At 40.0% G+C, this 17,194-nt stretch overlaps 2 protein-coding genes and 1 pseudogene across 2 annotated transcripts; all 3 read right to left on the reverse strand.

The window, feature by feature from the left end:
- Nucleotides 1–502: 502 nt before the first annotated feature.
- Nucleotides 503–5,852, reverse strand: LOC122358199 (annotated as a pseudogene).
- Nucleotides 5,853–7,192: 1,340 nt separating this feature from the next.
- LOC122358200 (protocadherin gamma-C3-like) lies at nt 7,193–9,732 on the reverse strand. Its single transcript, XM_043257990.1, is given in 3 exon segments — nt 7,193–7,446; nt 7,449–8,565; nt 8,567–9,732. Coding segments are annotated over 3 exon segments (2,373 nt in total). The 5' UTR covers nt 9,569–9,732.
- A 1,186-nt stretch (nt 9,733–10,918) lies between these two features.
- Nucleotides 10,919–16,917, reverse strand: LOC122358202 (protocadherin Fat 4-like). Its single transcript, XM_043257991.1, is given in 6 exon segments — nt 10,919–11,539; nt 11,541–11,617; nt 11,620–11,870; nt 11,872–11,928; nt 11,930–13,225; nt 14,666–16,917. Coding segments are annotated over 6 exon segments (4,539 nt in total). The 3' UTR covers nt 10,919–10,933.
- Between the last annotated feature and the right edge of the window lie 277 nt (nt 16,918–17,194).

Genomic DNA, 17,194 nt, shown 5'->3' on the forward strand with positions numbered 1-17,194 from the left:
AACACATATAATTGTAACACTAAATTAAATAGAAACAGAAATGTTTAACAACATGACTCAAATATAATAGCATATAATAATGGGCTTTGGTACTTCACCACCCACCACAATACCTTTAATCAGACAGAGAAAAGATCCCATTTTATCGAAATTCAGAGAAACTAAAACCTGGTTGTGGCAAAACATATCATGTACTGCACAGCAATACAGTCATGAGGTAGGATATTCTCAAAATGCATGAAAAGAAAATAGAATTTCAAGTCTTGAGTCTCTTGTTTTATTAGCTAATTACTGAATTTTATTTAAATAATTTGAATAAATCATTATACAATTAATATACCTGTGCTTTGGTAATGTAAATCCTAAGTTTAAATCTTAATAAAATATGAATCTATGGACATTACTTCAGTATTTGAAAAACATCCTGAGCAGGTTCAGTACCATGGAGAGCAGCCAATTTCTGCCTTAAGATTGTTTCATAACTAATACACAGATGCATTGGTCAATTGCTTACCTCTCCAGACTCTCTCCTCCTTCGATCTGGTATCACCAGAGTGTTTCTATTACTGCCTGGTGCTATAGTAGAGCCGATACTCATTCTGGGTCCAACTAACATGTACCGTTTGTCTCCAGATCTGTACTGGATGCTGTGACACAGAGTCCCGTCGTAATTTGTATCCTGTAAATACTTGGACGAATAGTCTGTGGATTTAGAGCACTGCATTACAATCAACACGATGATGCTGATGACAAAAAGCACCGAAACCGAGCCCAAAGTGAGGATCAAATAAAATGTCACGTTGTTTTCCTCCTCGTCTTTTACTGCGTTTTTCACGTCAGAAGCTGCAAAAGCCTCTTTGGGCTCCACAACTTTGACAATCACAGTCGCTGTTGCTGAGAGAAAACGTTCCCATTGTCTTTGACCAGTATGATCAGTTTATGCTGGGCCTCGTCTGTTTCTGTGAACGCAGCGAAGGGTCCTTATCTGTCCTGTATAGCGGTCCAAACCAAAGAGACTGTGCTCACTAACTTCCTGCAGTGAAAATAATAACCAGCCGTTGTATCCTATATCTGCGTCATAGGCTCTGACTTTAGTCACCAAATGACCTGCGTTCACATTACGAGGAATCTCTTCCACACCCTCAGCAGAACCGTTAGCGCTGACTGGATAGAAGATCACTGGAACGTTGTCGTTCTGATCCAGAATGAACACGTTCACTGTCACGTTACTGCTCAGAGACGGAGCTCCAGAGTCTGTGGCGAGGACGTGGAACTGGAACTTTTTAACAGACTCAAAGTCAAAGCTCTTTAGAGCATAAATCTCCCCATTTTCAGAGTTAATGTTAATGAAGGACGTATATTTGTTTTCCTCACTACCTTCTCTCCATATTTGATAGCTGACTATAGCATTTTCATTTGAGTCTTTGTCAGTCGCAGACACAGAAAATAAAAATTTGCCTGGGACATTGTTTTCCATCACATAAAACTCATATGGGGAATATAAGAATGCTGGACTATTATCGTTTACATCTGATATCAGAACAGTTATAGATTTAACTGAAGACAGTGATGGCTGTCCCGTATCTTTTGCAACTAATGTGATGTCATACTGAAATGTGGTTTCTCTGTCTAAAGGTGAGGTGTAACTAAAGAATAAATATTATATGCTGTGAAGAAGGTACTTAGTTTGAAAGGCATGTTATCTTCTAAATTGAACAAGTACACTTTTCCATTGAGTCCAGAGTCTAAATCAGAGATACTAATCAAAGCCACTGTAGTCCCAGGTCTAGAATCCTCTGGAATGGAGTTTGAAAATGACGTGACTTCTATTTCTGGAGCATTATCGTTTACATCAACTATCTTTATGGTCACACTCTTGTCAGTAATCATAGGAATTAGCTCCTTTGTCAGACGCTTGGACATCAATCTCATAGCTGTCTTTGTCCTCATAATCTAATAATCCCATTCAACAATTATTTCACCAGTGATGGAATTAATATGAAAAAGTTCACGTAAGCTGTTAACATTTTTACCAAATGAATAAACTATCTCACCATTTGGGCCTTCGTCCAAATCTGTGGCGTTGACCTGTATCACAGCTGTACCTATAGGTGCATTTTCATGTAGCATGACTGAATAAACATCTTTTGTAAATATTGGCACATTATCATTTATATCCAACACATCAATAAATATTTCTACTGAGCTGATTTGGCAGGCTTTCCTCCATCGAGAGCTGTTAACAATACTAATTTGATGTTTTCGTAACTTCTCGGTCTAAAGGTTTTGTAAAATCAAGATGGGGATTTTACCGTCTTCTCCGCGATCTTTAATCTCAAGACGGAAATGCTCGTTATGACTGAGTTTGTATTGATGAACCGGAATTACTTCCACTATCAGGATCGCGCGCTGCCTGAGCTGAAATCGCGCGCCTGAAGGGCAGATTCTCCGATCTCTAGCTGCATCTGACTTTCAGGAAAACTCGGACTGTGATCGTTTACATCTAAAATCTCTACAATTACGTAGTGAATTTCCAGTGGGTTTTCTAGAGCGATTTTCAGGTTGATTAAACACGGAGCGCTCCTCTCGCACACCTCCTCTCTGTCTATTTTACCGTCCACATACAACACACCGTCATTCTGATTCACACTGAACATGGACTCGCCTGAAGTCGACACGATCCGAAATCCTCGCTCTTTTAAGCTTCTATGATCTAAACCCAAATCCTTCGCGATATTTCCCACAGCGGCTCCGTCCTTCTGCTCCTCGGAGACCGAGTACTGGATTTGCGCTCGTCCCACCGAACCAAACACAAGCAGTGCAGTCAACAGACTCAGTTTCGTGTGCTCCATCACCCATAGAGAGTATCTTCTTTGTTCCATTTTGCAGATAATACCAGCAGCTTCTACGACAATTCCTTTAATTCACTTCCTCGACTAGATTAACCATTTCTTTAACATCTAAACGTTGACATTCACTGCAGAAAAAAAGAAACGAACCGCTCAACGGCAAAAGCAAGAAAACAATAAATCCCATCGACCAGTAGGAAGGACGAGCAGTAAATGAAAAGGGGAGGAAAAACAGTAGGCTATTTGACGTCACGAGCCGTACTACAGGATTACACTGACATCTCGCGATCTTACAGCTGAAGTGCATTGCATTCTGTTGCAAAGTTATACATCAAATGAATCAAATACTACATTAGGCTGCGCGTACTCATAGATACACATACATACTGCACCAATACAGAAAACAACATAAAGTAACAAAACAAATCAATATCAGCACAACGGAAAGTGATCCACCTCTTTCCCATGTTCAGAAACTCAATTCAGTTACTGTTTTTATACCAGCTGAACAATACGTTTCTTATCATAGAGTCTAAAGATATATGTCTTAAAAACTGCAGAGGGAAATAAAAAGGATTCTGGATAATTTATGTTAATATGATTTTGAAATCTGCTTACCTCCCAGACTCTCTCCTCCTTCGATCTGGTATCACCAGAGTGTTTCTATTACTGCCTGGTGCTATAGTAGAGCCGATACTCATTCTGGGTCCAACTAACATGTACCGTTTGTCTCCAGATCTGTACTGGATGCTGTGACACAGAGTCCCGTCGTAATTTGTATCCTGTAAATACTTGGACGAATAGTCTGTGGATTTAGAGCACTGCATTACAATCAACACGATGATGCTGATGACAAAAGCACCGAAACCGAGCCCAAAGTGAGGATCAAATAAAATGTCACGTTGTTTTCCTCCTCGTCTTTTACTGCGTTTTTCACGTCAGAAGCTGCAAAAGCCTCTTTGGGCTCCACAACTTTGACAATCACAGTCGCTGTTGCTGAGAGAGAAACGTTCCCATTGTCTTTGACCAGTATGATCAGTTTATGCTGGGCCTCGTCTGTTTCTGTGAACGAGCGAAGGGTCCTTATCTGTCCTGTATAGCGGTCCAAACCAAAGAGACTGTGCTCACTAACTTCCTGCAGTGAAAATAATAACCAGCCGTTGTATCCTATATCTGCGTCATAGGCTCTGACTTTAGTCACCAAATGACCTGCGTTCACATTACGAGGAATCTCTTCCACACCCTCAGCAGAACCGTTAGCGCTGACTGGATAGAAGATCACTGGAACGTTGTCGTTCTGATCCAGAATGAACACGTTCACTGTCACGTTACTGCTCAGAGACGGAGCTCCAGAGTCTGTGGCGAGGACGTGGAACTGGAACTTTTTCACAGACTCAAAGTCAAAGCTCTTTAGAGCATAAATCTCCCCATTTTCAGAGTTAATGTTAATGAAGGACGTATATTTGTTTTCATCACTACCTTCTCTCCATATTTGATAGCTGACTATAGCATTTTCATTTGAGTCTTTGTCAGTCGCAGACACAGAAAATAAAAATTTGCCTGGGACATTATTTTCTGTAACATAAAACTCATATGGAGAAAATGAGAATGCTGGACTATTATCGTTTACATCTGATATCAGAACAGTTATAGATTTAACTGAAGACAGTGATGGTTGTCCCATATCTTTTGCACTTAATGTGATGTCATACTGAATCGTGGTTTCTCTGTCTAGTGATCCAGAAGTAACTAAAGAATAAATATTATCGTGTGATGACGGCGTTAGTTTAAAAGGTATATCATCAGATATTGAACAGGAGATTTTTCCATTGAGTCCAGAGTCTAAATCAGTGATGCTAATCAAAGCCACTGTAGTCCCAGGTCTAGAATCTTCTGGAATGGCGCTTGAAAATGATGTCACCTCTATTTCCGGTGCATTATCATTTACATCAACTATTTTTATGATTACACTTTTATCCGTCGCAAGAGGAACAATTCCTTTGTCAGACGCCTCAATGTCAATCTCATATTTATCCTTGACCTCAAAATCCAAACGATCTGTCAAAATAATGTCCCCAGTGATTTCATTAACTTTAAAAATTTTGCGTAAATTATTGTTGACATTATTTCCCAATGCATAAATTACTTCTCCATTTTGACCCTCGTCCAAATCAGTGGCATTGACCTGCACAACTGTTGTGCCCACGGGTGCGTTTTCATTCAGTGTCACTGTGTAAGCGTCCTTCGTAAAAACAGGCGCATTATCATTAATATCCAGCACATCAATAAATATTTCTACTGAGCCAGACTTAGGAGGTCTCCCTCCATCTAAAGCAGTTAATACTAATTTGATGTTTTTCGTCACTTCCCTGTCAAGAGACTTGTGTAAAACCAGAATAGGAATTTTACCATCTTCTTCTCTGTCTTTAATCTCAAGACGGAAATGCTCGTTATGACTGAGTTTGTATGTCTGAACCGAATTACTTCCACTATCAGGATCACGCGCTGCCTGTAGAGGATATCGCGCGCCTGGCAGAACAGATTCCCAAATTTCTAGCCGCTTTTCAGACTCAGGAAACCGTGGACTGTGATCGTTCACATCTAGTATCTCTACAATGACATAGTGAATTTCCAGCGGGTTTTCTAGAGCGATTTTCAGGTTGATTAAACACGGAGCGCTTCTCTCGCACACCTCCTCTCTGTCTAGTTTACCGTTCACATAAAGGACGCCGTCATTCTGATTCAAACTGAACATGGACTCGCCTGAGGTCGACACGATGCGAAATCCTCTTTCCTTCAGTGTTCTGTGATCAATACCTAAATCCTTCGCGATATTTCCCACAGCAACCCCGTCCTTCTGCTCCTCCGAGATCGAGTACCGTATTTGCGCCCAAACCGTTCTTCCAAACAACAACCAGACAGCAATAAAAGCGAGTTTGGCGTTCAGCTCCGGCCGACGAGAGCGTCTTCTTTGTTCCATTTTTTTCTGATATCACAAAGATCCCGTGCAATTAATTTCAAGATCAATCTACTAATGTTTGTTGAATAGATTCATCTTCGTTGCGACACATTTGCGGCGTAAATGTCAGCAATGCAAAAACGATGTACTCAATCTTGACAAATCTAACAACACCGGTGCTAAAAATGAGAAAACACAAGAATGAACAGAGAAGGTGGATGAACAAAAAACCCGTGAGAAAGCGTTTGACGTCACGAGTCTTTCTCTAGGTTTACGCTGACATCTCGCGATCTAAAGGTTAGTAGTTGCACTGCAGGTTCAATATTTAACTGGTGTCAAATACACATAGATTTTTTGTGAACTTAAAAAAATCTATAAATCCTACAAAAACTGATATAATTTAAGAGGTTTAAATACTCAATATTCTACCATTAGATCGGACCTATTGTTTTATTAAAACAAGTGAGTAAAAAGGAAAAGAAAAAGAGAAGTTCTGGGACAAAAAAATCAGCTACCTAGACCAACCTTATAACAAAAATTAAAGCAATCATGCCTTTAGAACAAGCTCAGAAAAACAACTTTGGAATAAACATCAGCAACACAGAAAACATCAAAGCTGCCAGTCAATCTTTTGTATTGGCAAAAGAAATGAACATTACAAACAGAATCTGGCTAAAACAATTACAATTACAACAACCATCATGCTCCATGAACATGTGATTTGGTGCAGTCACAAACCAAACAGTTAAACACAGGACCAACTCTGTAGATAAATAAACAAGTAAAAGTTCTGATCATGTACAAACCAATTAAACAACTTGCCACGGGATGAACATCACTGACAGGCTGCAACAAACTAAATACTAAACTTAGTCCACACTAATTAAATAGAGAGCAGAAATGTTTAACAACATGCCTCAAATATACATACAGCATGTATTAAAACACCCTGTTCCTTACTTCACCACCCACCACAATACCTTTAATCAGACAGAGAAAAAGATCCCATTTTCATCGTCATTCAGAGATACTAAAACCTGGTTGTGGCAAAACATGGTAACATGACAACCACAGCAATACAGTCATGAGGTGGATATTGTGCAAAATGCATGAAAGGAAAATAGAATGGCAAGCTGTTGATTCGGGCTTGTTTCTCTCCTTAGTATAATGACAATAATTTTATTTAAATAATTTTAATAAATCATTATACATTTAATATACCTGTGCTTTGGTAATGTAAATCATGGTTTAAATCATTGCAGAAATGGAGGAATCTATGAAGATATTACAGTGTTTCATTTGAAAACATCCTAAGGTTCAGTACCATGGAGAGCAGCCAACTCTGCCTTAAGATTGTTTCATAACTAATACACAGATGCATTAGTCATTGTCTTACCTCCCCAGACTCTCTCCTCCTTCGATCTGGTATCACCAGAGTGTTTCTATTACTGCCTGGTGCTATAGTAGAGCCGATACTCATTCTGGGTCCAACTAACATGTACCGTTTGTCTCCAGATCTGTACTGGATGCTGTGACACAGAGTCCCGTCGTAATTTGTATCCTGTAAATACTTGGACGAATAGTCTGTGGATTTAGAGCACTGCATTACAATCAACACGATGATGCTGATGACAAAAGCACCGAAACCGAGCCCAAAGTGAGGATCAAATAAAATGTCACGTTGTTTTCCTCCTCGTCTTTTACTGCGTTTTTCACGTCAGAAGCTGCAAAAGCCTCTTTGGGCTCCACAACTTTGACAATCACAGTCGCTGTTGCTGAGAGAGAAACGTTCCCATTGTCTTTGACCAGTATGATCAGTTTATGCTGGGCCTCGTCTGTTTCTGTGAACGAGCGAAGGGTCCTTATCTGTCCTGTATAGCGGTCCAAACCAAAGAGACTGTGCTCACTAACTTCCTGCAGTGAAAATAATAACCAGCCGTTGTATCCTATATCTGCGTCATAGGCTCTGACTTTAGTCACCAAATGACCTGCGTTCACATTACGAGGAATCTCTTCCACACCCTCAGCAGAACCGTTAGCGCTGACTGGATAGAAGATCACTGGAACGTTGTCGTTCTGATCCAGAATGAACACGTTCACTGTCACGTTACTGCTCAGAGACGGAGCTCCAGAGTCTGTGGCGAGGACGTGGAACTGAAACTTTTTAACAGACTCAAAGTCAAAGCTCTTTAGAGCATAAATCTCCCCATTTTCAGAGTTAATATTAATGAAGGACGTATATTTGTTTTCATCACTACCTTCTCTCCATATTTGATAGCTAACTATGGCATTTTCATTTGAGTCTTTGTCAGTCGCAGACACAGAAAATAAAAATTTGCCTGGGACATTATTTTCTGTAACATAAAACTCATATGGAGAAAATGAGAATGCTGGACTATTATCGTTTACATCTGATATCAGAACAGTTATAGATTTAACTGAAGACAGTGATGGTTGTCCCATATCTTTTGCACTTAATGTGATGTCATACTGAATCGTGGTTTCTCTGTCTAGTGATCCAGAAGTAACTAAAGAATAAATATTATCGTGTGATGACGGCATTAGTTTAAAAGGTATATCATCAGATATTGAACAGGAGATTTTTCCATTGAGTCCAGAGTCTAAATCAGTGATGCTAATCAAAGCCACTGTAGTCCCAGGTCTAGAATCTTCTGGAATGGCGCTTGAAAATGATGTCACCTCTATTTCCGGTGCATTATCATTTACATCAACTATTTTTATGATTACACTTTTATCCGTCGCAAAGAGGAACAGTTCCTTTGTCAGACGCCTGAATATCAATCTCATATTTATCCTTGACCTCAAAATCCAAACGATCTGTCAAAATAATGTCCCCAGTGATTTCATTAACTTTAAAAAGTTCACGTAAATTATTGTCAACATTATTTCCCAATGCATAAATTACTTCTCCATTTTGACCCTCGTCCAAATCAGTGGCATTGACCTGCACAACTGTTGTGCCCACGGCTGCGTTTTCATTCAGTGTCACTGTGTAAGTGTCCTTCGTAAAAACAGGCACATTATCATTAATATCCAGCACATCAATAAATATTTCTACTGAGCCAGACTTAGGAGGTCTCCCTCCATCTAAAGCAGTTAATACTAATTTGATGTTTTTCGTCACTTCCCTGTCAAGAGACTTGTGCAAAATCAAAATAGGAATTTTACCATCTTCTTCTCTGTCTTTAATCTCAAGACGGAAATGCTCGTTATGACTGAGTTTGTATGTCTGAACCGAATTACTTCCACTATCAGGATCACGCGCTGCCTGTAGAGGATATCGCGCGCCTGGCGCGGCAGACTCCCAAATTTCTAGCCGCTTTTCAGACTCAGGAAACCGTGGACTGTGATCGTTCACATCTAGTATCTCTACAATGACATAGTGAATTTCCAGCGGGTTTTCTAGAGCGATTTTCAGGTTGATTAAACACGGAGCGCTTCTCTCGCACACCTCCTCTCTGTCTAGTTTACCGTTCACATAAAGGACGCCGTCATTCTGATTCAAACTGAACATGGACTCGCCTGAGGTCGACACGATGCGAAATCCTCTTTCCTTCAGTGTTCTGTGATCAATACCTAAATCCTTCGCGATATTTCCCACAGCAACCCCGTCCTTCTGCTCCTCCGAGATCGAGTACCGTATTTGCGCCCAAACCGTTCTTCCAAACAACAACCAGACAGCAATAAAAGCGAGTTTGGCGTTCAGCTCCGGCCGACGAGAGCGTCTTCTTTGTTCCATTTTTTTCTGATATCACAAAGATCCCGTGCAACAGAATTTCAAGATCAATCTGCTAATGTTTGTTGCGTAGATTCATCTTCGTCCGACTGGTTTGCGGCGTAAATGTGAGCAATGCAAAAACGATGTACTCAATCTTGACAAATCTAACAACACCGGTGCTACAAATGAGAAAACACACGAATAAACCGAGAAGGTGGATGAACAAAAAACCCACGTGAGAAAGCGTTTGACGTCACGGGTCTTTCTCTAGGTTTACGCTGACATCTCGCGATCTAAAGGAGTAGTTGCACTGCAGGTTCACATTTAACTGGTGTCAAATACACATAGATTTTTCAGTGAACTAAAAAAAAACATCTACAAAAACTATGATTTAAGAGGTTTAAATACACAATATTCTACCATTAGACTGGACCTACTGTTTTATTAAAACAAGTGAGTAAAAAGGAAAAAGAGAAAGAGAGAAAAAATCAGCTACCTAGACCAACCTTACAAATTTAAAGCAATCAATGCCTTTAGAACAAGCTCAGAAAAACAACTTTGGAATAAACATCAGCAACACAGAAAACCTAAACATGGCTGCCAGTCAAGAGTTTTGTATTGCTAAAAAGAAATGAACATTACAAACAGAATCTGGCTAAAACAATTCGGTCAATTACAACAACCATCATGCTCCATGAACATGTGATTTGGATGCAGTCACAAACCAAACAGTTAAACACAGGACCAACCCTGAAGTAAATAAACAAGTAAAAAGTTCTGATCATGTACAAACCAATTAAACACAACCTTGCCACGGGGATGAACAGGCACTGACAGGCAAAACAAACTAAATACTAAACTTAGTGCACACTAAATTAAATAGAAACAGAAATGTTTAACAACATGCCTCAAATATACATACAGCATGTATTAAAACAGAATACAATTAAAACACACCACCACCACAATACCTTTAATCAGACAAAGAAAAAAGATCCCATTTCAAAATAAAATTCAGAGATACTAAAACCTGGTTGTGGCAAAACATGGTAAGTCTAACATGACAACCACAGCAATACAGTCATGAGGAAGGATATTGTGTAAAATGCATGAAAGGAAAATAGAATGGCAAGCTGCTTGATTCGGGTCTTGTTTATTAGTATAATGACAATAATTTTATTTAAATAATTTTAATAAATCATTATACATTTAATATACCTGTGCTTTGGTAATGTAAATCCTAAGTTTAAATCATTAATAAAATATGAATCTATGAAGATATTACCAGTGTTTCATTTGAAAAACATCCTAAGCAGCTTCAGTACCATGGAGAGCAGCCAGATTCTGCCTTAAGATTGTTTCATAACTAATACACAGATGCACAAGTCATTGTCTTACCTCCCCAGACTCTCTCCTCCTTCGATCTGGTATCACCAGAGTGTTTCTATTACTGCCTGGTGCTATAGTAGAGCCGATACTCATTCTGGGTCCAACTAACATGTACCGTTTGTCTCCAGATCTGTACTGGATGCTGTGACACAGAGTCCCGTCGTAATTTGTATCCTGTAAATACTTGGACGAATAGTCTGTGGATTTAGAGCACTGCATTACAATCAACACGATGATGCTGATGACAAAAAGCACCGAAACCGAGCCCAAAGTGAGGATCAAATAAAATGTCACGTTGTTTTCCTCCTCGTCTTTTACTGCGTTTTTCACGTCAGAAGCTGCAAAAGCCTCTTTGGGCTCCACAACTTTGACAATCACAGTCGCTGTTGCTGAGAGAGAAACGTTCCCATTGTCTTTGACCAGTATGATCAGTTTATGCTGGGCCTCGTCTGTTTCTGTGAACGAGCGAAGGGTCCTTATCTGTCCTGTATAGCGGTCCAAACCAAAGAGACTGTGCTCACTAACTTCCTGCAGTGAAAATAATAACCAGCCGTTGTATCCTATATCTGCGTCATAGGCTCTGACTTTAGTCACCAAATGACCTCATGTTCACATTACGAGGAATCTCTTCCACACCCTCAGCAGAACCGTTAGCGCTGACTGGATAGAAGATCACTGGACGTTGTCGTTCTGATCCAGAATGAACACGTTCACTGTCACGTTACTGCTCAGAGACGGAGCTCCAGAGTCTGTGGCGAGGACGTGGAACTGAAACTTTTTCACAGACTCAAAGTCAAAGCTCTTTAGAGCATAAATCTCCCCATTTTCAGAGTTAATGTTAATGAAGGACGTATATTTGTTTTCCTCACTACCTTCTCTCCATATTTGATAGCTAACTATAGCATTTTCATTTGAGTCTTTGTCAGTCGCAGACAGAAAATAAAAATTTGCCTGGGACATTATTTTCTGTAACATAAAACTCATATGGAGAAAATGAGAATTGGACTATTATCATTTACATCTGATATCAGAACAGTTATAGATTTAACTGAAGACAGTGATGGTTGTCCCATATCTTTTGCACTTAATGTGATGTCATACTGAATCGTGGTTTCTCTGTCTAGTGATCCAGAAGTAACTAAAGAATAAATATTATCGTGTGATGACGGCATTAGTTTAAAAGGTATATCATCAGATATTGAACAGGAGATTTTTCCATTGAGTCCAGAGTCTAAATCAGTGATGCTAATCAAAGCCACTGTAGTCCCAGGTCTAGAATCTTCTGGAATGGCGCTTGAAAATGATGTCACCTCTATTTCCGGTGCATTATCATTTACATCAACTATTTTTATGATTACACTTTTATCCGTCGCAAGAGGAACAGTTCCTTTGTCAGACGCCTGAATATCAATTTCATATATATCTTTTACCTCAAAATCTAAAAGGCCATTCACAATAATTTCTCCAGTGAGTGAATTAACTTGAAAAAGTTCACGTAAATTATCATCAACATTATTTCCCAATGCATAAACTACTTCTCCATTTTGACCCTCGTCCAAATCAGTGGCATTGACCTGCACAACTGTTGTGCCCACGGCTGCGTTTTCATTCAGTACAACAGTGTAAGTTTCTTTTGTGAATACAGGCACATTATCATTAATATCCAGCACATCAATAAATATTTCTACTGAGCCAGACTTAGGAGGTCTCCCTCCATCTAAAGCAGTTAATACTAATTTGATGTTTTTCGTCACTTCCCTGTCAAGAGACTTGTGCAAAATCAAAATAGGAATTTTAACATTTTCTCTGTCTTTAATCTCAAGACGGAAATGCTCGTTATGACTGAGTTTGTATGTCTGAACCGAATTACTTCCACTATCAGGATCACGCGCTGCCTGTAGAGGATATCGCGCGCCTGGCAGAACAGATTCCCCGATTTCTAGCCGCTTTTCAGACTCAGGAAACCGTGGGCTGTGATCGTTCACATCTAGTATCTCTACAATGACATAGTGAATTTCCAGCGGGTTTTCTAGAGCGATTTTCAGGTTGATTAAACACGGAGCGCTTCTCTCGCACACCTCCTCTCTGTCTAGTTTACCGTTCACATAAAGGACGCCGTCATTCTGATTCAAACTGAACATGGACTCGCCTGAGGTCGACACGATGCGAAATCCTCTTTCCTTCAGTGTTCTGTGATCAATACCTAAATCCTTCGCGATATTTCCCACAGCAACCCCGTCCTTCTGCTCCTCCGAGATCGAGTACCGTATTTGCGCCCAAACCGTTCTTCTTCAAACAACAACCAGACAGCAATAAAAGCGAGTTTGGCGTTCAGCTCCGGCCGACGAGAGCGTCTTCTTTGTTCCATTTTTGATTTTTTTTTGTTCCAAATTAATTTCACGATCAGTCTACAAATATTTGTTGAATAGTTCCATCGTTGCTCACATTTACGACGAAAGCCTGTCAGGCGATACAAAAACGCTGTACTCAATCTGGACAAAATCTAACAGCACCGGAGCTAAAAATGAGAAAACACAAGAATGAACAGAGAGGGCGGATCAAGAAAACCCTTAGCCTTATGACGTCACGAGTCTTTCTCTAGGTTACACTGACATCTTTCGAGCTAAAGCGTTAGTTACATTGCAGCGTCTAAAAATACTGTACTGGTCTCAGATGCATGCAGTTTTGTCCTCAAAAAATCTATAAATCCATATAAACCGTGATATAAGATGTGCTGAAATACCAAATAGAATTACACAAGATCGAAAAATATCGTTTAGGAAAACAAGTGAGTGAATGAAAGGAAAAGAAAAAGAAGGGAAGTTCTGAAAAGACTCTGCTTCCAATACCAACTTTATAACTAAAAATTGAACAGTATGCCGTTAACACACATTTAGAACTGCACAAACTTTAGAATAAAGATCAGCAGTACAGAAAACATCAAAGCTGCAAACAATCTGGGGACAAGGCATTAGAGTATTATACTTTGGAGAAGATTGTTAATTTACATTTCAATCAGATTACGTCCGAAAACAATCCAGTCAGTTAAAACAAACAAACAAAAAAACATCACACTCTGTAGATATGTGATATGGGGTCCATTCACAGACCACTTTCTCTAAAAGGACAAACATCATTAGAGACTGCAAGCAGAGTTCAGCACACAATCCACATAATGCCTTCAAGAGCAGAATACAATGAAAACACACAAATTATTGTAATATTTCTAACATTAAATTCCATGACCAAAATAAAAGTTATAATCATGGGCTTTGGTAGTGTAAAATTGTAAGTCTAAGTCATATAAAGTCTGATTTTAAGAAAAGAAAAGAAAAGAAAACTGTGTTCTTTTTAAAATATCAGTACTGCAGTGGTTTCCCGTGTTCCCGGGGCCTGGATCTCTCCTTTCTCTGATACAACCATTTCAGGTCTTGCAGTCTCTAATAATGAGCTGATTAGCTGAATCAGGTGTGTTTGATTAAGGAGACATGGAAAACATTGCAGAGTTGGAGGGCATCTAGAAACGGGATTGGGAGCCACTTCAGTAGTGGACTGATTAGGTTCAGTACCATGGAGAGCAGCCAACTCATGACTTAAGATTGTTTTCAACAATACACAGATGCATTGGCCGATTGCTTAACACCCATTTTCAGGCTTGGACCTCTGTTTCTATTACTGCCTGGTGCTATAGTAGAGCCGATACTCATTCTGGGTCCAACTAACATGTACCGTTTGTCTCCAGATCTGTACTGGATGCTGTGACACAGAGTCCCGTCGTAATTTGTATCCTGTAAATACTTGGACGAATAGTCTGTGGATTTAGAGCACTGCATTACAATCAACACGATGATGCTGATGACAAAAAGCACCGAAACCGAGCCCAAAGTGAGGATCAAATAAAATGTCACGTTGTTTTCCTCCTCGTCTTTTACTGCGTTTTTCACGTCAGAAGCTGCAAAAGCCTCTTTGGGCTCCACAACTTTGACAATCACAGTCGCTGTTGCTGAGAGAGAAACGTTCCCATTGTCTTTGACCAGTATGATCAGTTTATGCTGGGCCTCGTCTGTTTCTGTGAACGAGCGAAGGGTCCTTATCTGTCCTGTATAGCGGTCCAAACCAAAGAGACTGTGCTCACTAACTTCCTGCAGTGAAAATAATAACCAGCCGTTGTATCCTATATCTGCGTCATAGGCTCTGACTTTAGTCACCAAATGACCTGCGTTCACATTACGAGGAATCTCTTCCACACCCTCAGCAGAACCGTTAGCGCTGACTGGATAGAAGATCACTGGAACGTTGTCGTTCTGATCCAGAATGAACACGTTCACTGTCACGTTACTGCTCAGAGACGGAGCTCCAGAGTCTGTGGCGAGGACGTGGAACTGGAACTTTTTAACAGACTCAAAGTCAAAACTTTTCAGAGCACTAATTACGCCTGTCTCAGAATTGATGTTAAGGAATAAAGTCATGTCGCTCTGTGTCTGATCGCCTCTTATAATATGATATGTTACATGAGCATTTTCATTTTTATCTTTATCAGTGGCGCTCACAGAAAATATAGACTGTCCGGGTGGATTATTTTCAAACAGGTAAATCTCAAGAGGGCTGTGGGGGAATTGCGGTGTATTATCGTTAACATCGGACACCTCTATGCTCAGAGATTTTGAAGATGAAAGAGCTGGGTTTCCTAAATCAGTAGCTGTTACTGTGATGTCATAATGCGACGCGATTTCTCGATCTAAATTCTCTTTGGTTACAAGAGAATACATGTTCTGCTGAACATATGGTTTCAACTCAAAAGGTATATTTTTTGACAAGCTGCAAACGACTTTACCATTAATCCCTGAGTCTTTGTCTGTTATGCTAATTAGAGAAATGACTGTCCCGGGTTTTGAGTCTTCAGAAACAATGTTAGAAAGCGATGTGACTTCAATCTCAGGTTCATTATCATTAAGATCAATAATTTTAATTATAACTCGGCAGTCGGTATCCATTGGAGGTAGTCCCTTATCAGAAGCCATTATGTTCAGACTAAAAATTTCATTCTCTTCAAAATCGATTTTGCCTTTGACACGTATCTCACCTGTCACTTTATCCAACTCAAATATATCATGTACTTTTCTCTGCACGTTTCTACCGTAAGTATATTCAACTTCTCCATTAACGCCCTCGTCTGGGTCAGTTGCATTAACAAATGTTACAGTAAAACCAGGAGAAGCGTTCTCATTTAACATAATAGTGTATGTATCTCTGTTGCATACTGGACGGTTGTCGTTAACATCGAGGACGGTGATAGTTATATTTAAGATGCCTGATTTTGGTGGATTTCCACCATCGATGGCAGTCAAAGATAAGATGTGTTTGTCTTGACTCTCCCTGTCTAAAGGTTTTTGTAAAAGCAGAAAAGGACTTTTTTCTCTGTATTCACTGTCCCTTACCTCTATTTCAAAATGGTCGTTTTGTCCGAGCCGATAGAAACGAACAGAATTAACGCCAACGTCTAAATCTCTAGCGGTTGGAAGACCAAAGCGAGTTCCCTTCAAAGTGCTTTCCGCTATTTTAATTTGCAAGTCTTTTTCTGGAAAAGATGGGAAGTGATCGTTAACGTCTGTTATTTCGACCTCGACGTAATGAACTTCGAGTGGATTTTCAACCGCAATCTTTAAGTTTAACAAGCACGCGCCATTCCCATCACAAATCTCCTCTCGGTCGATTTTCTTATTAATGTACAAGATGCCATTGTTTTGGTTTACCTCGAAAAAACCGTCCTTAGATCCAGAAACGACACGAAACCGTCTGTGCTCTAACACACCGACATCGAGACCGAGATCCTTAGCGATATTTCCCACTTGCGATCCCTCTTTGACCTCCTCCGGAACAGAATATCTGATCTGTGCTGAAACAGGCTGATCACAACCCATCAGCAAACACAAAGCAGTCCACCAGTATCCCCATCTGCGCCTTTGTCCATCCTTATCCATCGCGAGCAAATTAAACAAAAGTATTCCAGAAAAAGACATGTGCTCTCCTTGACTGCTCCCACCAAGATGATCCGCGTAGCGCCAGGAATCAGGAGATAACTCAAATTAAATAAAACGTCGCATCGTCAGTCCACCGCAAGCACTATATTTTTCCTCTATTCACAGTGGTTCCTAAAACGTACAGATCAATGTAGCACTGCGCATGTCACAATTTAAGGCAGGGCATAGTTTCTCCATCATATCACAGTGCAATACTGACACCGAGCGGTCTACTGTT

This window comes from Puntigrus tetrazona, chromosome 14 (genome assembly GCF_018831695.1).
Source record: "Puntigrus tetrazona isolate hp1 chromosome 14, ASM1883169v1, whole genome shotgun sequence".
Classification (NCBI taxonomy): domain Eukaryota; kingdom Metazoa; phylum Chordata; class Actinopteri; order Cypriniformes; family Cyprinidae; genus Puntigrus; species Puntigrus tetrazona.